The sequence below is a fragment of the Protopterus annectens genome, chromosome 10.part0, assembly GCF_019279795.1.
Source record: "Protopterus annectens isolate FY-2018-M chromosome 10.part0, PAN1.0, whole genome shotgun sequence".
NCBI classification, from domain to species: Eukaryota; Metazoa; Chordata; order Ceratodontiformes; family Protopteridae; genus Protopterus; species Protopterus annectens.
This window is the reverse complement of record NC_056744.1, coordinates 1,368,260,048-1,368,284,982: the sequence shown is the minus strand read 5'-3', so window position 1 is coordinate 1,368,284,982 and position 24,935 is coordinate 1,368,260,048. Positions and strand designations below refer to the sequence as shown.

Genomic DNA, 24,935 nt, shown 5'->3' with positions numbered 1-24,935 from the left:
CAACAACATTTTCGGTAAGGCAGACAACTTCACAGGTCTCAGCTACCCTCTCCACATCTTCTTCCAATAAACTCCTGGAAGACTTGGAGGACAGAGTAGGAGAACGGGATCGCTGCAGTATCGGTGACTTTAATGTAGGGGAGACCGGTGGAGGTTCCACAGACCGACTCCAAAAAATACTCTCAGAGGTCGGCTCCGAGCTACTTGGCGCCAACCCTGTAATCACAGTACAACTTTCAATTGGCACCAAACTCTGTGGAGCTGATGAGACAGTGGATTTATCAGACTTAGTAATTTTAAGAGGTGGCTCCGAGACACCAGCCAGTGCCGGGGGAGGGCCTCTTAGAGGACTTAGACTTTTCATTTTTAGATCCCTGAGATTTAGAAGAGAAGGAAGAGCTAGCCAGATCTTCCTCAAAGGAAGGTTTTGGAAGACCTTTTAGGATTTGCTAACTTTTTCTTTCTTGCAATGTCCTAGCACTGAAAGAGTGGCAAAATAAGCATGTTTCCTGTAAGTGGATGGCCCCCAGACAGTAAACACAGTTACTGTGGCCATCCGTTAAAGACGTCTTCTGTGAGCATGTTATACATTTTTTTAAAGCCAGATGGCTTATCATCCTTGCTTTCTTTAGATATTCTCACAGAAAAAGCCCACACACACAGACAGAAAGAGGAGAGGACTAGGTCCACTAACTTAAAAAGGCCCAGCCCAGATGGGAAACGGAAATGGGAAACTTGGTCCTCTAACTAAAGCAGACCTAGGAGAAAGCAACAATAAGAAAGGTCATCACACACTCAGAACAGGAAAGTGTACATTCCAAATTTATTCAACAAGGAAAACAGAACCTCATTCTGTTAACAATAGTAATCAATTTAGTGAGCAGAAATCCACAAAAAACTAAGACTTATGTACTATTAACAACACACAGCCTAAAGCACAAAAGGCACCTAAAATTACTAAACTGAATATTAAACATGAAAAACCAGCACACAGGATACAAAGTACTATGAAGCCAAAAGGCCAATTATACTAAAGAAAATGCACACAAAGGGCACACTTATAACGCTAACTATTCTAACTAGAAAACTACACTAACTATGACTATACAAAGATATAATAATACTTTTAAGCAGAAAAAGTCCAAAAATTTGTATAAACTTTGAATAAAATGAAAGACTTAGCCAGAGCCAAAGAGAAGCACAACCGAACTCGTCAACGCGGCAAACAAGATCTGGGGATTATACTGGTGCACCATGGGATACCTACCTAGCCACGAGCCAACTAGAAGACTTCCAGCTTGTAAATATATATATATATATATATATATATATATATATATATATATATATATATATATATATATATATATATATATATATATATATATACACACACACACACACACACACACACACACACACACACACACACACACACACACATATCTGTATATGAAAATACATATACATCAAACCTATAGGAGGGGACCAAACTTGAAATGTCTCTTAGAAAAACAGGAAAGAACATATGGGTATTACTTGTATGAGTAAATGGGGTTGTTGCTTACAATGTAAACTTATTAAAATAGGTAACAAATTTTCTGTCAGGGATAGAACCTATGTAGTAAAGGGGAAATTCAATTGTGATTCCAAAGGGGGTAGTATATGTAGCTTTGTGTGAAGTATGTACATCATACTATATTGGAAAAACTGAAAGGAAAATAAAATAGAGGATATATGAACACCAGTATAGTATAAACAAGAAAGTAACCACAAATGCATTGGCTAAGCATAGTTCAGAACATCCCACACATAGGTTTCAGTTTGCAGTTTTACAGCAAGGGGAACATGGTATGAGGGGCGGCCCATGGGAATTGAAATTACAAGAATGTGAGCTGATGTGGTAAATTCGCATATTTGCACACATACCACCAGGTTTAAATGAATATGCATCAATTAGGTGCATATTAAAACTTAAAGCACTTGCTAGATGAGACATCTGTTTGTTTAGATTTTAGTCCCATTATTTATGATAGCTGTTGGATTAGTGTTTGTTTATAACAACATAATGCATAGGAGAACTGTTGGTATTTATTTATTTATATATTTACATGTTGTACTTCCATCTCTTCCTTACATGTAAGGATGGGTTGACCATGAACTTATCTGGTAGTGTTTAATGAAATACTTTGATTTGGATGTGATAACTAATTTTTATGTATTTTTATGAATTTATTTGTAATATTCAATACATTTTTTGCAGTAAGTATCCACAACAAATTATTTTGCTGTGTTTATATATTTGCATATATAGATATAGATATAGATATAGATATATATATATATATATATATATATATATATATATATATATATATATATATATATGCATGTAAACAAATATGAATTACTTTATATATATATATATATATATATATATATATATATATATATATATATATATATATATATGTGTATATATATATATATATATATATATATATATATATATATATTTATTTATTTTATTTTATTTCTGGATACATGTCCATTTTCAGTGGAGGCCCGGGGAGAAAAGCTCCTCTACAATACTACTATAGTAAGACTAAAATAATAAACTTTATCATAATATATCAGCATATGCAAATAAAATCTAATAACATGTTCTTTAAACCTTCTGTTAGAATTTAAAAGTATTTGAGTACAATATGAGGTAAAGTACCTAGTCTTTCTATTACATAGAAAAGAGTACAGGATAAAAATACAAGTAACTATTACATCTTTATAAGAAGTTGAAAATAATATAGAGAGTTAGATATAAGAAAAAGGGAGATACAAAAGGTTAGTCTGGATTATTGCAAGAGCAAAGCCGATGGTTGGAAAAGAAGAGTTTAAGTTTAGTTTTAAATAGTGGGATTGAGGTTTGAGTAGTGAGGTCTTGAAGTAGTTGATTCCATATTTTCCCAACTGAGTTAGAAAATGTGGAGTCACCTGCTGAGTTCTTAGATAGAGAAGTATGAATCAGTATTTTGTTAGCATTGGGGTATTGTCTGGGTGGTGTTGGTTAAAATGTATTAGGTTGGGTAATTCTAGCCACCCTAGTTTTTTAAGATTAGAACAGTGATGAGTCCTGTATGGAGAGGCTGTAGCAAATCTGGCAATATTGTTATAAGATTATATTTAGAAATATTTGTATAGATTGGGGATGCATATAAAAGGGAAGAGATTAAGTGGGTTCTAGCTATTGTAGTTCTGGCTTCAGGAGTAAGGAAAGATTTGATTCTGTAGAGAGAGCCTAGTTTTCTGTTAGTTGATTTCAAATTTGAGTTGGTTGTCAATTGTAATACCCAGGAGTTTGGTGGTATGGTCTGGAGAGATAAGGATGCCATTATTGGCTGTGAGTGAGAAATTAATGGAGGGAGACAAGAGAGTGGGTGTAAAGTTTGGTTTTCTTTGGGTTAAGGAGGAGACAATGGTTAGAGAACCATTTCTCTATGGTAGTGAAGGTATTTTGTGTGAGGGAATGAAGTTCAGACTGTGTTGGGGCTAAGCAAATGATGGTTGTATCATCTGCATATTGAATGCAAGTTGATAGAGGGTCATTTATAAAGATGGAAAATAGTAGAGGGCCTAAGATAGAGCCCTGAGGGAGGTGGGAAGGAGATCAGAGAGATGGTCATGCCAGAGTACAGCCTGTTTTCAGTTATCCAGATAGGATGTGAACCAATTTAAGGCTGTGTTGTCAATGGAGGAGAAGTTTGTGGTTGACCATATCAAAGGCTTTGGATACGTCAATGCAGAAGGCTGAAGAAGGTATGTTATTGATGCGCTTTCTGTTTATTGTGTCCACAAACGGTAGTAAGGCTGTAGTAGTACTATGGAAAACCATGTTGGCACTTAGCTAGGAGGTTATTATTTAGTAGGTGATTTAGTAACTGTTTGTGGATGCATTTCTCCATTATTTTTGCAAGTGGTGATAATAATTCTATGGGACGAAAGTTGGACTACTCATTAGAGTCACCACCTTTGAACAGTAGGATGATATATGAGATTTTCCATAATGATGGAATTGTGCTTTCTTTTAAGGTCCTGTTAATCAGTATAGAGATTGGGTAAGCTATGGCTTTTGCACCAATTTTGAGGAATTCTGCTGGTAATTTGTCGGCTGAGGGGGTTGTAGGTTTTAATTTTTGAAGTAAGGATGATATATATGAGGTGGGTATGGGTTTGAGGTGGAATGGGTGGGAGTGGGCATTGGATTAGAAGTTTGGAGGTGTCAGGGCTTTGTTGGTTAGCTAGCTTTAGAATGGCAGAGGTAAAGAAAGTATTAAAGGCGTTTGCTGTTTGTAATGGGCAGTCGGGGTTTGAATCAATAGGACTTGGTGTGGCAACTTTCCCAGGTGATAACAGTGTATTAATGGCAGTCCAGAATTTATGTGGTTGGTGTAGGGATGTTTGTTGTAATTGAGTATAAAAGTTCTTCTTATCTTGTAGGATGGCTTTCTTTGTTAAATTTCTTTGTTCTCTGAAAATAAGGCGATCAGTTGTGTTTTTTGAGGTACGCCATTTTGTCCAGGTTTTGTTTCTACTAAGGATTAGATTCCTGGTAGTATTAGAAAGCCATTGGGCTGTTTTAAATTTAATTCTTATAGAACGCATTGGAGCATGATGTTCTAGGATTGTTAGAAAAGTATGATTGAAGTAGTTAACAGCTTTGTCTATAGGGAGAGATTTAAGAGATGACCAATTAACTTGCATAAGTTCATTTTGAAACAGAATGGGATCAAGGAATTTTTGGATGTTATGACTTGGGTGGGGATAGTTAAACTTGTTTTATGCCTGATGATATATGTTAGTGAGTGGTCGCTGAGGTCATCTGGGAGAGTCCCTGTTGTATACTTTTGCTGAGGACTGTTTATATAAGTATCCAGTCAAGTATACTTTCTTTGTTATTTTGTTTATTTGTTCTTGTTGGGGAGTTAATGGTTTGAGCGAAGCCATGCAGGTTAATAAGGGTGGGTGGATAGGTGTGTTGACATAAATTCCAGTCAATATTAAAGTCTCCTAAAAGAATTGTTTCTTGAGGGAGATTTAGTGAAAGCCAATTTAATAGGTCTTCTAAAATAGTGGGATTAATGGGGGCAGACAGGTGCAGATAATGTTAACTGTTTTGTGAGGGTTGAGCTGAAGTTTGGAAATAATTATTTTAACATTATTGTCAGATGGAAGGGTATGATTTACTTTGCTTATTTGCAGTCCGGTTTTATAGAGAATTGCCACCCCACCACCTTTTTTGTTTAAGCGGTCTTGTCTGAGTATGTTATAGCTGATTTCATTATCTTTAATTGTAGGTTTGAGCCAAGTTTCGGTTAGACAGAGGATATCAAACTGTTGGACATCTAGAAGGGCATGGATATGTGGTATTTTGTTACAGATGCTACGTATATTTAATTGAGCAATTGAGAGTGATTTGAGGGGTTTGGTAGATGGTGTTGGTCTTGTATTAAGTTGGTGGCATTTAGAGGATGGTAGGGGTGAGTTAGGGCCAGGGTTGGGTGGATATCACCATCTATTAATGAGCAGATTAATATAGGGTTGTAGAATTGAGAAATTTTGTAGTAGTGGTAAAAATGTTTTCTAAGGCTATGAGTAGGATATTTGATGTGAGAAAGTCGGTGATATTTAGCTTGAAGGCAGGAAGTTTTGTGGATGGTATTGAGATAGGTAATTGTTAGAGCAAGGGGGGATGTTAGGGTTTGTTTGCGTGGAATTATTAGAGTATAAGGAAGGGCTTGTTCATAAGAGGTGGAGAGATAGGTAGAGATGGCGAGAGTTGGGAAGGATATAAGTAGCAAAGGTTGGTATTGATTAGACATGTTTAGAGAATTTATAACTGAAATAGAGTGGGAGGATAGTGAGAAGAGTAGGATAATCTAGATCTTGAGAGGAATGAGTACAAATCTTAATTGTGCTGGATCTAACTTGTTACTAGATGGTATAAAGGTAAAGGTGTGTTGTCTTGAATTTGTCTGAAGAAGTTGGGGCAGGGGCGGAAAGAGCCAAATTAAATGGTGTGGAGTACCTACAGAAAACAATCCAAAAGGTTCTTCTTAGATTACCTGCTGCTGCTCTTCATAAACCTAACTGCCAGAAGAAGCAATCAAATGAGTTTTGCTCATTTTAACCAGGAAAACAAATTACATATAAATATATATATATATATATATATATATATATATATATATATATATATATATATTATATATTATATATAGGTAGATAGACATATGAATCTCCCTATTGAAATGTTGACACACCAAATGCAGACACTGAAAATGCAGGATTAAAGTAAATATCAAGCATCGCTCTTCTTTAAACTTCTTTTTGGTAAGGGGAAAAGCCCCCCCATACCCAAACTTATATATACCATATCTGAGATCGCCATAGCTTGGTTAAAGGAATATTCTAAGAAAAGTCCATCTCAAAATGTTTAAGTCCATTTTCTTTCCATTCAGTTTCAGTATTATAGGACTTACCAAAGTGGGTCCCAACATTTCAAATGGTTAGTTTTATATAAAAATTGACTGAAATAGCCAAATGTTGATGTTGAGAATGCCGCCAACAAGAGATTGACAAAAAACATCAACATGTCAGTACAGATGTATTGAGAGATAACTTCAAAGCATGCAGGTTAAAAAGATTTTTGTTTTGCAGGGGGAAAGTTCTACTACACCTTACATCAAATTGTTGATGAGTTTCGCAACAATTAGCCAAATTATTGGCTCCCATATATATAAATAAGCAACACAGAAATTCTTTAAAATCTGAAAAAAGTGCCATGAACTGCAGGCAATCTCAGTCAAGAGGTGAAATTAATCCAGTGCTTATAACTCCAGTTTACATGACATGTAATATTTGTAAGCTTTACTATATAGTTCTTTGTCAATTCATTTGAGCTGGGGTTGTAAATGCATTCCATAGGCTTTTAGGCAAAGATAAGGTAGGACAGGTCTCATTTCAAAACCCTGTTCTACATCTATATGCCTGTTGGTAGTTAACAGGCTGCAGCTTCTGTGCATTCATATCCTATGCAGCTAGTGCCTAATTGACACAGACACTTTATATGATGTTTTTCACTGGATATGCACATCCATAAGTACATCACCTTACCTGTGATGTGATAAGTAGATGTCATGTGCCATATTTAACATGTGAAGTGATAACTCTTTCCAGGAAGAATTAATATAACTTTCTAGTGAAATATCAACTGTTTGCCAAGACCCATGCAAGTCTAAGATAAATTACAACATTTTCTTAATGTAAACAAATGAGGGATAGATATGACTGACTCCTATTTCAGTATGCTCCATCTAATGATAAAATATGTTTAAATGGGAAGTTATAAAAGGTAGGTGTCAACATGTGTATCATAAATCACAGTTAATGCTTTGAAGACAAATGGTTGCAGTACCATGATAGTCATGTGGAAGTTGTCACAACTGTAATCCCTATCATACATCCCCACCATGGGAATCAGTGAGCCTGTAAGAAGTGTATATTGTACAGGTACCTGTTTCATAAAGCCTTTGCAGAGCTGTTTAGGGGAAATGGAAACATATCACTCACTGTTTAGACTGTCTAATCCTTGTTAGTATACTGTAGCTACTTGATCATTCATTATAAACAATACATTAATCAGCCTATAACTAAGGCAAGCATCAATTAATTCACAGATTATTATATTATCAAGAGGAATTAGGTATAATATGAATATAGGTCCACTCCCAATAGGCATACATATTGAAACTGTACAGATGTTGCAGGTTGCAAATCTAACACATGCTCTGCCTATAGTGGATGGAAAAACACAAATGTGTGAACCTTTGTTGAAAAGGCAGTCTAAATGTGTGAAGCTAGAGATAAATGAAAGTAAATTAATTTAGTTAGTTAATTAAATTATTGGTGAACATGGTCTGGAAAGAGGGACTATAACCTCAGGGTCCATAACCTGAGCCTGGGCAAGTTCATTACAAAAACTTAAGAGTTAAGATTCTGTTTGCGTAACTGTGCTGATACAAAGGAAAAGGTATACTTTGACCTTGAGAAAAATCATCATTTTACAGCTGTTATTAAAAGTGATGCAAGTAAGTAAAATAAAATAAAAAAGACTAAGGAATCTAAACTACTTTCACCTATCTTCCAATTAAGTAGATGGGGATTCATCAAATCAGTGAAAAACAATACAACAATATTAGTACATACATATGGTTACTGCCACTAAATAAGAAATTTGAGTACATGACAAATGATGTTGAGACTAGAAGAAAACAAAGCAACAGATTTAGCAACACTAAACAATGGGTGGATGTAAATCAGTAATAAATCCTTGTATAAATTACTGAAGAAAAGTTTTAAAACGTATGATTATTACAAATACTAATACTAATGCATTGGAAATAAGGCTGAGAAAATGCTGTTTCAGAAGGAAGTGTTATACATACACCAAAAAATGTTTTTAAACCTGTGATGTTAATTTATACCTAATATTTTCATCCTGGTTGTGTAATATTTAACCTACATTAATATAATGCCAGTTAAAACTACATTACTCATGTTATGAATGGCTATGAAGAAAAAATACAAATACCTATTAATAAAAGTTCTTATGATCCAGTTTTAGTTCAAGTACTCATTTGAAGGGGCAGTTTGCATCAGTAAGTTTTAGGCAAATCTGCCACTCTAGTTCCTTTTTCTCATGTGTAGCTCCTGTATTGCCTTGAAGTGGGCTGGTTGTTACTTTTTTCTCTACATGGAACTCACACTTCTCAAAGTTTCTGCAGCTTGCAGCATGCCTGACTGGGTTATTAAGATCTTTTAGATAGTGTCTGATAAGTGTTTAGTGACTCTTTCTTTCAGAGCGCTGATAGCCTTGCTTATGAAAAATGCTCTAAATGCTGTGGAGCTGGGCCTGAAAACAAATCAATGACAGCTGTCTGTCTTACTTATAAAGTCACAGCATCTGCATCTTGATGGCATGCAGGGAACAATACCATTGTTTGCCTGCATGGTGGGTAAAGACTGTCCTTCTACTCAGCTTCTAATATTTCACCCTTTACAATGAATGGATAGACTGGTTTCTATGAATGATGTTCCAGATGTCATGCATGGAATAAACTAAAAAGGGTTGTTAAGCAAAATAAAATGCCTATATATATATATATATATATATATATATATATATATATACACACACACACACACACACACACACACACACACACACACACACACACACACGCACACACATATATATATATATATATATATATATATATATATATATATATACACACACATACACACACGTTTGTATGTGTGTATATATATATATATACACACACACACACACACACACACATGTATTACTGGGTTATTTATATATATATAAATAAATATATATATATATATATATATATATATATATACACACACACACACACACACACACACACACACACACACACACACATATATATATATATATATATATATATATATATATAAAATAACTCAGTAATACCTTTGAATGTGTAAAAATAAAAGAAGCAGATGAAATGCTGAACAGGAAATTGTAAGTAAGTCAGAAATAGCAGAAACCCTCCATTAAATAATACACCTTAGGCAGGAAAACACTGTTGTTAAGTTGCAGTTGCCCATACAATAGATGTTCAGATTCCTCACCACTGCTGTTTTCTTTAGGCTATATTTCCCTGGTCAGGACACAACAAACACCCAGCTTCCAAGAGCAAAGGTCACCACTCCCCATTCACTGTCACTGTAACTACTGGTTCACTAGCCTCTTGGAGGGAAATCAGCAGATAGAGAGTGAAGATTTTTTCAGAACTTTGTTGCTCCAGAGATAAAAAGGAGTGTACTCACCCAAAATTAGTAAAATCAATTGTTGTTTTCCAACAAATAACTGTATCCAAAAATGGGAGGATGAAGAGCGGGTGCAGATAATGCAACAGTGAGACATTTAAATATCTACTGCAACAGTGAGGAATCTTAGTATCTCCTGTGATGGGAAAGTGCAACTTATACAACTAAACTATGTTTATTGTTCCCACTGCTGCAGTAGCCTTTAGGTTATATGGGTTGATTACCAAAACCTATCCCAACTAGAAGGAGGAAGGATGTGGATCCAAGAGACCCTGGAAAATGGTCCTAGCACAGCTTATCCCTGCCAGATTAGTTCCTTATATTCATCTTTGATAACCCATGGACTTCCCCTTTAATCATGGGGGACAATTTCAAGGAACCCAAACAAAAATTGTGCCGTATTACATTTCAATGTGTGTTTGTATGTCATCGACAATGCAAGTGACAATGTTTGTTGAATTCTGATTCTAAAACAAAAAGTTTCTCCCAACTATACATAACCAGAATGGCTTATATGGGTACACAATTAGCACCCATAGCTATGCCTTTCATTTGGTGAAAATATTCCCCTTCAAACAGATAAAAAAGTAACATGGAATTAATTCCGTATGTTCCACTAAAAGTTGATTATCTTAGCTTCTAAAACTGTAAGGTCTACAATAGCTGAGTTTTAAAAAAAATTAACAGAAATGTTTAAATCATTATAATTAAAAAATGTTAAAAAAGATTTTTTTTGGGACATCCATCGCATTCACCAGGAAGGGAGAACAAGAGCAGGGGATGAGATGGAAGGGAACTGGAGACATTAAATAATTCTAGGGTGTAAGACAACACAGCTGACAGGATCACAGTGACACAGGGGGCAGTGTTCACACTTATAAAGGTTTTAATATTTTTAATGGTACTGATTTAAACATTTCTATTAATTTTTTATAACTTTTTATAAAAGAGTGGAAATTTGTCCCTGCTTGTGAAACAAACCTGCTGGATGCTCTGATAGAGCTGAAACTGTTTACTAGGAAGCTTAATTTACAACGTAATTATCACAACCCTTCTAGGGATGACAATGTGGGTCTTAGTCTACAACATGTTTTTAAGAAGAAAAGTATTTAGGATTCCTCCCAACCCCACTCTGGCTATGCTTGAAATGTTTGGAAAAACTTGTGAAAGCAATTTGTATAAAATCAAGAAGTCCCAGACTTATGTTAGCCACTATATAACTAAAGAAAAATAGAATTTGCTGAAGGACCTCAGGGGTAATAACAGGTTGATAATTATGAAGCCCAATAAGGGTGGAGGATGTTTATAATAGAGAAAAAAGATTATGTAAACTATATGCCTAATATACTCCATGATACAGATAATTATCCTAATATTTTCAGCAATGAAATGCATATTGCTTACAGAAAAATTGACTTGTTTTTGAAGACTCAGTTCTACAAGAAGGTATTCCACAGGAATTATTTTTTTTACATAATGATCACCCCTCTATTCCTGTGACATTTGGTATCCCTAAAGACCATAAGAATATTTATCCCCACCTTACAGACTCATTGTTTCAGCACACAGTTCTAAGACATATACTTTAGCAGTCTTTGTTGATAGGATATTGAAGGGGATACTTAACCCTGCTGAATTTGTCCTAAAGGACTCCTGTGACTTTTTGACAAAAATACAACCACAGTTTTATGATCCCCTTTGTAGTTTCTCCACTATAGATGTTCAAGATATATTTAGAAGTATTCTACATAAAATTGGATTGGAACTAATCCACTTGGCTATTGTAGACTTTACAGTTTCAGAAGCTAAGATGATCAACTTTTTAGTGGACTTTATGGAATTAATTCTGTATAACAATTTTATTTTATTTGAAGGGAATATTTTCAACAGATGAAATGAGTAGCTATGGGTGCTAACTGTACACTCATACACCAATCTGGTTATGCATAGTTGGGAGAAACAGTTTGTTTTAGAATCAGAATTCAACAAACATCGGCACTTGTATCATTGATACGTTGATGACATATTTATTTTATGGAAGAGCATTCATGGTGCTGGAGAACAATCTCTGTCTGAGCAGCTTTCTGCTTGTTTGTGCATTGTGCAGCACCATGCACTACCATGCAATTATGCGGCAAAGTCGAACAGTTAAATTCAACAAATTTTACCTTAAAACCCTGGCAGAAATATCCATTTGCCGAGCTCCTCCATGATAATTTCTGAAAAGCCACCCCTAGTAACAACGTTTTCAGCCTTAACAGGTAAATAAGACAACTTGTCAAATCCTGCAAGATCTCCTTTGAGAGAAACCTAACAAATACTGCCAAGGATAACCATAAGGCCATTTACAGCTATGTTCGTAACCTAAAGGGTAGAACCTAGGCATGGTCAGAAATAGTGGCCAATGGTATCATATACACTATCCCCACTGAGATAGCAAACCTGCTAGCAGATAGGTTTTGTGAAAATGTCACTCCCTTACCCCCTCCTAACTTACAAAAACCCACAACCCCCCCATAGCCCCCATAAGACAAGTTCTTCAAAGCAAAGAACATGGCCTATATATATATAGAGATATCCCATGACATCCCAGGTTGTCTTCTAAAAAGGTGAATATGAACACATCTTTCCAATCATAGCCTAACCATCTGGGCTTTTTGTTTGTGGATAAGAAGATACATACAGTTAATTCCCTCCACAAGGTGGGTGAAAAAAAATAAGCCTGCTCAGCCTCATCTGTAAGGCCATGGAATGTATCATTATGGAACTCATAAAGAAAGACATAGAAGACATAGGTGATCTCCAAAACCCTGGATCCTACCAAATTTGACTTCATGAAGGGTAGATCCTACCTGTTAAATCTGATGGATTTCTTTGAAAGTGTGACCAAGGCCACTGATGAGAGTAAACCTGTGCACACAGCATACCTTGACTTGGTATAGGCTTTTGACACAATCCCCTTTATTTAAGCCACTTTTAATTTAATTAAATTAAGGGAATTTAAACCCCTTTGTTGTAAGATGGGTTGCCAACTGGCTCATTAACTGGACACACACTATCAAAGTGGGTAACTCCACATCAACCAGCAGACCTGTTACCAGTGTGGTGCCACAGGGGTTAGTGCTGGGGCCCCTACTGTTTGGTATATACTTCTCAGAAGTTCAGGTGAAATCTAAAGGATTGTGGCTGACCAAGTTTGCAGATGACTGCAAAGTAGGTGCAATCATTGAATCCTTAAATGATGTCAGTATACTCCAGGATGGTCTCACACAGACCAACGACTGGTGTATTAGTCATTGTCTCAAACTGAATGCAAAGAAATGCATCATCAATCCCTTTGGCACAAACAATGTCCCTTCACACTATCAAATCAATAATAATGCCCTAAGTACCCATGAAGTGGTAAGGGACATGAGATCACAGGTTGACTGTGACCTTAACTTCGACCACCACTTGTCTGCCATTGCAAGGAAAGCTTTCCACGTAGCTCACTTGATTAGTAAAGTCATCTCCTTGACAGCAAAAGAAGTTATAACCCCTTGACAATTATCCAGCCCGTAACTGAGAACAACGCCCCATCTAGTATGTATTATACTAAGCACCTGCAGCAATTAGAGAGACCTCAGAGGTTTCTAACAAAGAAGATCAAGGGTCTCCAGCATGTATCTTACATGGACCAGCTAAAATCCCTGTCACTATATCATATAGACTTCTTAGAGGAGACATGCCTGGCCTACAAAGCAACCCAAGACCCAAACAAAATGAACTTACTGCATATCCATCCAACCATCTAAGCCTTCATGGTTTCTCCCAACTTATACAGTCACCTACTCAAATAAATAAAAACTCTAACAAACATTCTACTCTTGATTGGATATTAGTCAATAAAGCCCCTCAGTCATACTTAGCTGATGGTCTACTAGACAGCCTCAGTGACCATACTCCAACATTCCTTCTGAAACACCACTTAAATAGTGCCAAACCCATTATCTATCAACAAATACAAAACAGGGTAAACTTTAACCCTCTCACCTTTATCTCATCCCTTAAAAACTATACTTGGTCACCACTAAAGTACCTCAGTCTGGATGAAGTTGTTTAGTTCTTCAATACCACCTACCTAAACAGCCTAAACACACATGCCCCCATAAGAAATGCCAGAGTCAAGGCACAGTACTCCCCTTGGCTGCACAAAGGCACTTTGTCACTAATGAGAGTCAGAGACAGGGCCTGAAAACACTGGCGCTTAACAAACCCCCCCTCCTCTCGACAGTCATTCCTAGAAATCCACAATAGGGTCAAAAAGCAAATAAAGGATGACAAAGCCCAATATTATCAGTCTGCTCTAAACTCCTCCCATCATAACCCTAAGCAGTTTTGGTCCTCCATAAACTCCATTCTCCACCCAGGTAAAGTTGGTATACCCCCCATCTACCACTCTCCCCTCCTCCAACAGTATTGCTGCCTCATTCAATAAACACTTTACTGAAACCATTCTGTCATTGGCTAAACAACAGAGCCCCCTCCCCACATCAAAACCAAATACTCTGACCACTGCCTTTTAAATTACTCCATTACCTACTTCCAACTTCTATTGAAGCTTAAGCCTACAAAGGTCTACTGACAATCTCCCATGTGAATACCTAAAATTAGCAGCCGAAGCCCTAGCCTTTCCAGTCTCTATCTTGATTAACCAGTCCTTATCAGAATGCTATGTCCCTACACTGCAGAAAATATCCCATATCATACCCCTCCATAAAGGTGGCACCTCCACTGAACTCTCCAATTACTGCCCCATAGCCATCCTTTCTCCACTTTCCAAGATACTTGAGAAATGCATTCATTCTCAAGTCCTGGACTACCTCCTAACTAATAACCTCCTCTCCAGCACCCACCATGGCTTCAGGCCATTCCACAGCACTACTACCATTGTAATCTCTTTTACTAACACTATCCTTCAGCATAACAAATAATGGCCTGTTCTCCACTGCCATATTCCTGGATCTATCTAAGGCTTTTAATATGATCTCGCACAAACAACTAATTTCTGTTCTCACTAACCTATCCTTTCACAATCAGCTACAGACTGGTTTCACAGGTATCTAACTGGCCGCCAACAATCCATTGTTTGGCAAAATGCTCTATCTCCTCGACTTCCTGTCACACTTTTTGTTCCCCAAGACTCCATCCTTGGACCCCTACTATTCTCACTCTTCACCAATAATCTATTCAGAGCCACCAAGCAGGCCTCTCTCATACAGTATGTAGATGACTCCACCCTCATCTGCTCAGCCCTAACTATACCCGAACTCCATAAGATCACACAGGAAGCCTTTTCTTCTGTTGAAATTTGGCTATCTAATGCCCAGTTAATACTCAACCTGAACAAAACTAAACTATTCATCTTTCAACCCACAAAATCTAACCTAACCAACTCCATTTTAATATTCTAGCCAATGACAAAACCATCATCTCCCCAACAGACCACACCAAAGTACTTGGTGTTGAGATTGACAACTATCTCAGATCTGACACTGACATTTCTCTAACCATAACAAAGTTCACAGAAAACTAGGGGGATTGCATAGAAACAAACAATTCCTCACCAAAACAGCTAGAATTTCTGTTGACAATTCCCACCTTATCTCCAATTTATTCTACGCCTCTCCTATACTTACCAACCTTAGACAAACAGACCTAAACAAGTTTGAGGCTTGCTACAACAAAATTGCTAAGTTTGCCACAGGAGCATCCTACTGCAGCCGCCACACTATCTCACTTAGAGAACTTCACTGGCTTGAACTCCCTCAACTTCTTCACCTGAATCAACTCTCTCTTGCTCACATGTTAGTAAACCATCCTGTTAAAGCCCCATACCTTCAAAACATTCTCCAGCCCTACTGTACCACTAGACCACTATGGCCCAGCAGCAAAAATCAACTTCTAGTAACCAAAGCCAAAAACTTAGCTGGAGAAGCTCTTTTCTCCTGCATAATATCGAGGTTATGGAACACCCCCCCATAACTACACTATCTTCATGCAATCACTTCAAAACTCACTTAAAAAGTCACTGGTTATGTCCACACACCAATCCTGACTAATTACTCACCTTGTTTTATCTCACCTTCCTCTCCCATCCCCTAGCCACCCTGCCTTCCGCTGTCGGATCACTGCAATCTTTCCTCCGCAGGCTCTGTCTTTCCCTGTTCCCTCCCCTGCCCTACTCAATCTCTCAGTCACTCTTCTAACATTCTTAACTACCTCTTTTCATCTCAACTCCAAATACATCTCCAGCTACCTTACACCTACCTACTTTTCACTGCCACTTCTACTACTTCTTCAGTCTCCTGTTTTACTCCTTCAGTCTTCCCCTGCTATTCCTCTTAGTCTTTACAGATAGTTCCACCATCTTGTGGAAAATTTGATTTATATTTGTTTGAGTTTATAGCAACATTTTATATGTCTATGAGTTTATAACAGTACCTGTTTTGAGCTTATTACTCTCTGAATATACTTATTATCATTATTAACAGTCTCTAGCTAGATGTTGGAATACCCTGATCATTACTATGTGTTATATTGTATGTACACCATGTTGCTTTTTCATGTATTGTTTGCTATTGTATGGATAACAATTATTCTTCATTTAACTCTGTTCTTCATATTTACAATGTTGCTATTGCTTGTTTTCCTTGTTATTGTATGTATGACAATTGTACTTCATGCCACTCTGTTGTTGATATATTTTTTGTGGAACTTTTCTCCCCAGGTCTCCTCTGAAAAAGGACCTGTGTCAAGTCGGAATATCCCAGTAAACAAATGTAAATAAATAAATAATACATAAATAAATAATATCTGTAAAACAAATGGGTCAAGGGCCACCTGTTCCAGGGACTTAATTATGACCTGCAACTTAAATAGGACATGTTGGAGGGACAGATTTATCTCCCAGCGACTGCCATGTCTCTGTAACAAGCTAACAATTCATGCAAAAAAGAGCACCTCTATGACACTATGCAAGAGGAAACTGGTTAAGTGAATGGAGAACCATAAATTCTTACAAGGGATAGTGCCCACACCCTTCCTGGACTTGGGCAGTCATCACTATATGGACTCTTGGGTATTGACTAGTACCTGTATGGTATTACATTGGGTTGAAATGGCTAAACTTAAAATGACCTCCTGATCAATAGCCTAGTATTCTCCTATGATCCTATGGTCCTATGATCAACAATTCTACATCTTTCCTAAGATTTACCCATACACACGTGGTTGACAGAGATGATTTTTTGGACATCACTATTTTCAAAGATTATGATAGATGCTGCTTTGGATCCAACATTTTCAGAAAAACATATTTTTTAGTAATTACTTGGATTTTGACAGTTGCCATCCACACTTTTGCAAGAAGAATATTAAGTAGCAACTGGTGAGAACAGTAATGATGTGTTTCAATTTAAATTTTTTTAGCTGAAGTTGCTACAGTATCTAATATGTTTGTAGATAGAAATCCCCCCCAGTATATGAAGGACAGTAGTGAATGAATGGGGTAGTAGGTATTGAACAAGTACTTAACCACATGGTTGGTACATATGACAAAAAGGAGAATGATAAGTTTAGTCATTCTCTAGTAGTTACATTTAACACATCTTCACAAAAAAATGTTTCTCAGAATTGGAATATTTTGAAAGGGGATGATAAGGTATTTAAAAGATTAGGAGAGAGACCCAGCTTTGTTTACAACACAGGTAGAAACTGCAAAAATCTTTTGTAATCCCCCTATGGAGGTTAAAACAATTACTATGAGGAACCCAGAAATGTTGGTGATGCAATCAATGCCCATATATATATATTATAGCCAGATGTTTTTATTTGTAATGCTTTCCCACATAAGGTTTCCCTGACTTCGGTGCAAGATGTTTTTATTTTTAATGGTTTCCAACGTACAGTTTCCCGGACATTGGGGAATTGTGCCACTAAGGGTATGGTTTACATTGCAATTTGTAAGGCTTGCACAAAATTTTATGTGGGAAAGACAAAGCAACATTAGACTTGAATATAAGGAACTAATCTGGCAACTATCATTAGGGGCTGCCTATGGATGTGGTCTAAATGACCAAGTATCCATAGTTCCAGTTTTTAAAACTTTGAGCCTGCAATATTTGAGTTTTCAAAATTTTTGTAACAACACATTTTGATTTGGACATTTTATTTATGGTGTTTTTTAAAACAGTATTATGTGTTTTAAGTATTGTAAATTAGTAGGAACCAGTACTTTTTGATTGGGTGAAAAATTACATATGACTTATTTGTAAGACTATTTATATACACACTTTGTTATTCAACTCATTCTGCTGAAGTCCCATATAGATAGAGGGATGAAAACACTTAACTGTTTTATCTATTAAACTTGGATTATCTTATTGGCGTTGCTCCTTTTCTTCGCACCAGTTTGGTGTTTGAAGGTTTGTTTGAAGACACTACACAAGCCAGGTTTTGTGTATTTCTTAGTGTTGTATGTTGGCTGCATGGACACACGTTGGGTCTGTTTTACTTTTATTAAGTTCGAAATGCCATACTAGTGACAAGAACAGTTTCCATGTAAGGAACGGTAAGTGTGCTTGATGACAAAGTTTAGATAGAAACATGGTTAATTTTTCCTACAAAACCTTATGATCCTTGGAAGGAGCAGCAGATTTACTCAAAGTAAAGAAGAAATAGGATGATCCATGGGCAGACATGCTGAAATGGCCACAATGTGTACCTTCATAAAAGAGTAAGTGAGGCCAGAGGATAGTAACTCATACAAATATCTTAGCATCTATGGTACATACTCCTTTGGCTAAGCACCTATTAGAAAACCTTTTCCACTTGTCCATATAAGATTTCCTAGTAGCAGGTTCTCTTGCCTCCTTTAGTACCTTCTGCACATCCCCTGTAAAGAGGTGCCTTAAAGGAATTAGAATAGAATCATCCAGGCAGTCATTTGAAGATGGAAAAATTTGGGTGTATCACACTTCCCTGTGTAGTGTGACTAGATCCAGTCTGAGAGGACGTTTGTGGTAATTGCCCTTGGTCATTTCACTAAGAGAGGAGAACTAGCATTGCATGGATCAAAAATAAGTCATCACAATTATTTTTTGAGAATCCTTCTGAATCTTCAGAATTACCCTAGTTTCCAGTGGAAACAGTAGGAAGGCATTAAGGAACATTCCCATTCCTGAGAATGGAAATGCATCTGTTTTCCAGGCTTATTTACTTGCAAGGAGCCAGGAGCAAAATTTGTTCAGGTGTCTGTTTTAAAAAGAAGTGAACAGATCTTTTTGAAGTGTTCCCCAAAACAGGATAAATTCCTGGAAGACTCACATTATTCAGTTTCCATTCATAAGGATCTGTCCTCATCCTGTTCAGCTTGTCTGACATTACATTTTGCTCTGATGGAATATAAGATCTTGGAGGGTTAAAGAGGGCTGAAGAGCTACCTCTCAAGCCATCATGGCCAGGCTGCACAAAGGATATGATCTGGTGCCCCCCTGTTTGCCTATGTACCACATCACTGTAGTTTTGTCTGTAATCACCTGTAGTGGTCCTGGGCACAAGAGATGATGAAGAGATTTTAAGAAATGGATGAAAGCCAACATATCTTTGTCACTGCTGTGTTTTGGTCAGTCTGAGGAGCTCCACAACCTTGCAGTTTTACTCCCCCATAGAAATTAATTCCCAGTAAAATCTGAGAAGTCATTTGTTACAGATTGGAATGGAGATAGCGGGGGAAAGGAGAGGTTTGGATTTAATTGTATGTATAATCTCCATCAATGCAGTTCCTTTCTGATAATGCTCAATATTGGAATCTGAAATTCCAGAGTATGTAAATGTCCATTTATTTTTCTGAAACCACTGAATCTTTCTCATGTGCAACCTGGCAAGTGGAATTTTAAGAATCCTAGAGGCCATGAAGTACAGGATCATGAAATATTCTCAGCTGAAGTTTGAGACTGATTCAAGAGGCACTGGAAAGTTTCCAGATAAAAATCCACCCTCTTCCAGAGCAAAAGATCCTTTTGTTGGAAGATGTTCAACACACAGCATAGAAAGACAATTGTGTGTGACAAGGTTAAGGAGGATTCTGGACATTTATCTGCAACCCCATGTTGGTCAGAAGAGAAGAAACCCATAGTAATGATTCTTGACATCTAGGAAAAGACTCTGCAAAGATAAGAAAGTCATCTAAGTACGGAAATATGGGAATGATACTCAGTCTGCAATGAGCTATGAACTGAGCTAGTCATTTTGTTATACTCTTGGAGCTGTAGATAACCCAAAGGTTAATGCTGAGAACTGATAATATAACCCAGACAGAAGAAATCTATGAAATTATAGCCTTTGCCTAATGGAATGTGATGGCAAGCATCATTTAGATATAATGTTACCATAAAAATCCTTGGGGAATGACAGGCAACACATTCTATAAGGTCAACATGTTAAATTTTGGAATGTTCACATACTTATTTTGAGAGTAAAAATCTAGACTTGGTCCCCAGGTAGACTCCTTCTTTCATACCAGAAATATTCTGGAATAGAGGGCTTTGCCCTTTGGGTTCAATGACATGGGTTCTATAATTCCTAGGGTGAGTAAGTTCTGAAGAATGTGAGGAAAAAACTCTGTTTGGTTGTGATGGAGACATGGTGGGGAGGAACATCTCTTAAAGGATGAATTTGTATTCAGTGTTAACTATATCCATCCTGCATCACATTTAACACCCAAGAAGCTGCTCCAGTGGCACGTGCCAGGTGAGTTGGGATTGACTAGTGGCTCAGATGACTGAGGATTTGGGAGGGATGGCATGACCATCACTAGGAGGGTGGTGAAATGGGCATGTTCGCCAACAATCCTTGGTGGTGGCTGAGGATGTTGCTGGGTGAGAGGTGTGGTCCAAAGTGGAGGTGAGGGTGGACATGGCTGAGCTGCTGCTCCAGAGGTGGGTTTATACATCTGAAAGTCCACATCGCATGCCTGCCCCTCAGATGTAATTACAGGGTCTTGATGGCAAGTGGGTAGGGCATATAAAAAAGAAACAAATAGGTGAAGTGGATGGTAAGAACTCCCTGGTTGTCCTAAGATCCTTGACTTATCTAGCTCATTGGGTAAGAAGGAAGAGTAGAGGAAGGAGCTGGTAGACCAGAATAGGATGTGGACATAGAGGTAGTAAGATAAAAAAAAATGTACACGTCATAGTTGGAAACAAACTGTTGCTAAAAGGGAATGCAGAGAGTCAGTGTTTCAGCAGATTTTCATAGATAGGGACAGGAGGGATAGGAATTGGGGAAAGAATGCTGATGTAGTCATTCTGAAGTGGAAGATTATCCTGTTTTTGGAAAAGATCCTTGTTTCTTGTTGCTCCCCTCTAGGCATATTGTTTTTTCCCTGTTTGGTTTGAGAAGACAAGGAGTGCTTATTTTGTTTCATACATGGCAGAACTTGGGAGATTTGTAAGGAAAGGGTGGGCTGAAAATTCCTGAAAACTCCCTGTATTTCTTTCTCTGTTTCATTAAAATGTTTGAGGTCCTGCGGAGCATAAGGGCCAAACAAACCTTATCTAAAGCTAAATTAAAATTTCCAGATATTACCTCATCAGCAAATTTCTTATTACATACCCAGACATACCTCCTCAATAGGTACATTACCTGCACAATCATGCACATGCGTTAAGGCATGTTTTAATGTTTGAGGCATGTTAGAAACAATGGAATTCAGACAGGCACTTCCTTCAGGGGCAAGTGCAGTAGATAATGCTCTCAAAATATCTGCACAAAAAAAGTATAAATTTCCACATATTGATCCAATAGTTAAGAATTTTGTACATTAATGTAGAAGAAGAAAATATTCTCTTATCAAATTTATCAAATACTGTTCCATCTTTGTCCACAGGGGAAGGATTGGAGGACACCAAGAGTCTGTACCCAGCTGGCAAAGATGTGGACATGGTCACAAGGTCAGACATGAGGTGGGCAAACAAACAGTTGCTGGTGGACAAAGTCTACTTTTTTGGGAACTGAAAGTTGAGAATCAAGATTGTAAAAGTTAACATTAAAGACATCCTCCAAGGCTGCCACTAAAGAAGGAATGGGAGTAGAATGAGGCATATCTTTTTGTTAAATTATAATATCTCCTTAATTTGGGGATGGGGGCTTCCATTTGTTCCAGTAAAAACACCTCATTTATTCAGGCTACAGTCTGAGAAAAGGAAAATTCCTCCAAAGAAGGTCATGAGGGCCAAGTGTTGACTTAATCAGAGATTTGGAACTGAAAATCTACTTAAAGAAGTATTGTCATATTCTATGTTAGATTCCACGGACTTTTCTTTCTCAGGAATATCTCTGCCAATATCTTTTTCAGGTAAGGATTTCTAAGCACCAGAATTAATAGCTTGTAAAAACCTACTTATCTAAGGTAAGACAATCATCTTTTCTAACAGACACCAGTTCTCCAGATGAACCATGTTCAACCTTTTGCTTTTTCTTTACAGCTATAAGTGAAGACCGACTCAGAAAAGGCAGTTCTGCCTCAACAAAAGAGCTCTTTCTCAGACTACATTGAGCTGCATATCCCATTGTGTCTTTCTGACCCAGTAGAGATAGCTTTTCAATGCCCAAAAAAGACACTGGAATAGCAGAAGAATATATGGCTGACCTCCGGTTCATGGTTGCTGAAGAGACTACACCAGAGTTAAAAGAATGATTTAAGGAATGACTAATGGCCATTGCCAATTCACCCATCTTTGGCTGAGGCATTGAATGAGCCCATGGAGTTGGCAAGTGCTGTTTGATAAGTTATTTTTGCTTTCTAGGCATGGCATGATATGGCCCAGGTGTAACGTGGAAAGTATTCATGCTGTGAATGAGGAAGATGTTTTGAATGAGATATGCTTTGCTGAAATGAGTTGGTCAGAAGGTAAATTGTCACACAGTGTTCACAAGCAGCACACTTACACAATTCACCAGTCACAGTAATGGATAAGTAGTACACTAACGTCCAGTCAGAAAACTCCTGTTATAAAACTTTTGTCTGATAGAAAAATTGGAAGGTAAGTTTTCACACACCGAGCATGAGCACTAATATACCTTACAATAGTGCCTGTTTGAATAAAACCCTTCTCAACATTAAACTTTTAAATAAAATGCCTAAAGTTTACAAAAGCAGTATATTTTCTGTTAAACAGTGCCTGAAGCTAGCTTAAACCTAAAGATAGTGGTCCCTGACAGGAAACATCTGATATTACAAAGGTACTGGGTTTCATAAAAGGGAAATACCACTAAAAATCATGTCAAAAAATAGCATTTTTATATCTTAAAAGGGCAATATTCTGTGAGGAAAGCTTCCCCAAAGGGAATGTATCTGTCAGAAATGAAGCTGGAGGCTGGATGCTGCTGCTCTTGTGAAGCTGCTACTCAAGAGTGGCAAGAAAGTACTGGAGAAATCTTCACTCTGACTGCTGATTTCCCTAAAAGGGGATAGCCAATCAGCAGTAAGTGTAAATTTGTGGGAGGGGGCCAAAACTTTTAAAGCTTCCTGGTTGTTGTGTCCCGAGCAGGACACAGCCCATATAGTCTAAAGGCTGTTGCACCAGTAAGAACAATGAACATCGGCACTTAAAGCACATCATTATACACAGTCACAGAACATACTGACATGGGGATTTCATCTACAGAATGCCTAATATTGTTACCACAAAGGGATATTGCTTAGAGTAGTGACATAGTTTCAAAAATGATTTACAGAATTAACTTGTTGCCAGTGCAAAAATCAGTATTGTAAATACATATAAAATATAATTAACAATTTACAAATGTAAACATCCAGTTTAAGACACATTCTCACTACAAGAGAAGAGCACTGTGTTGCACCCGCTGATGAATGGAGGACACAAGTGAGTGCAAGTGTGTCACCTTTTGTTGTTATTGCAAGTGATGTGCTAGAAGGCTGTGTGATGTTTGGAGTAGAAGAAGGTGCAGGCATGTGTGTAGTGGAAGCATGAAGGATAGATGTGTTGTCTGCAAACAAATAAGCAAAATTGTGAATCAGTATTACTGCCATTGTTTTTTATTTATTTTTATTACGCTATTAACATATACTGTCACAGCAAAACATATATTTTAAAACAAATGTAACAATTATGGTACTGTAGTTACATTGCCCTAGAAATATATTTATCGTAAATTTACAAGAAGGCTTTATGAACAATGTAAATTATGCAAAGAACATTCCTGAAGTGTTTTTCCTTTACTGCTGATGAGTCAGATAACTATTTTGTTAACTACCACAGGTCTGTCTACCCCACAACGTAAACAAGTCTGCCATAGACCAAGAGTGGAAAAGACTTGAAACTGTTAATGTTTTTAAATACTGCACTCTATCTGCAAAAGCTCCAAGTAATATATCCTAACATCAGACAAAAAGAATATGGTAATAAACATCATCCTTTAACTACACAGAGCATTTATGAAGCACAATAACAATGGCTCATAAACTATGAAATCTGCTCATTTACCTGTCATCTTCGACATTAATGTACTGGCAATCACTCCATTATTCATAGTTGTTTTTTTCCCCGCTTAACAATTGTAAAACTCTGTTGAATCTTATGTACACATAGCAAACATGTGGCATGGAGCTTTATTTATTTATTTATTTAGTTTACATTTGTTAACTGGGAGAGTCCAACTGGATATATGTCCATTTTCAGTGGAGGCCCGGGGAGAAAAGCTCCAGAGCAGTTTAATTGTTAACATACAAGATAATGAGTATTACAAAAAGGCATATTTGCCAGCTTTCACAAGATGCATATATTATACAGCTTAGAGAAATAAGAAACTGCAAGTATAACAAGAAAGCAGATGTGACAACTTACACAAGATACATATATTATACAGCTTGGAGAAATAAGAAACTGCAAGTATAACAAGAAGGCAGATTTGACAACTTACACAAGACATTT

At 37.1% G+C, this 24,935-nt stretch overlaps 1 protein-coding gene across 1 annotated transcript in view; it reads right to left on the bottom strand.

Moving 5' to 3' along the window:
• The window catches only part of LOC122814279 (receptor-type tyrosine-protein phosphatase C-like), a 2,027,173-nt gene that overhangs the window by 1,363,956 nt on the left and 638,282 nt on the right, over window positions 1–24,935 (bottom strand). Inside the window, exon 16 of the mRNA XM_044086870.1 lies at window positions 23,887–23,991. Within this exon, the coding sequence (XP_043942805.1) occupies window positions 23,887–23,991 (105 nt within the window). The remainder of the gene's footprint in view (window positions 1–23,886; window positions 23,992–24,935) is intronic.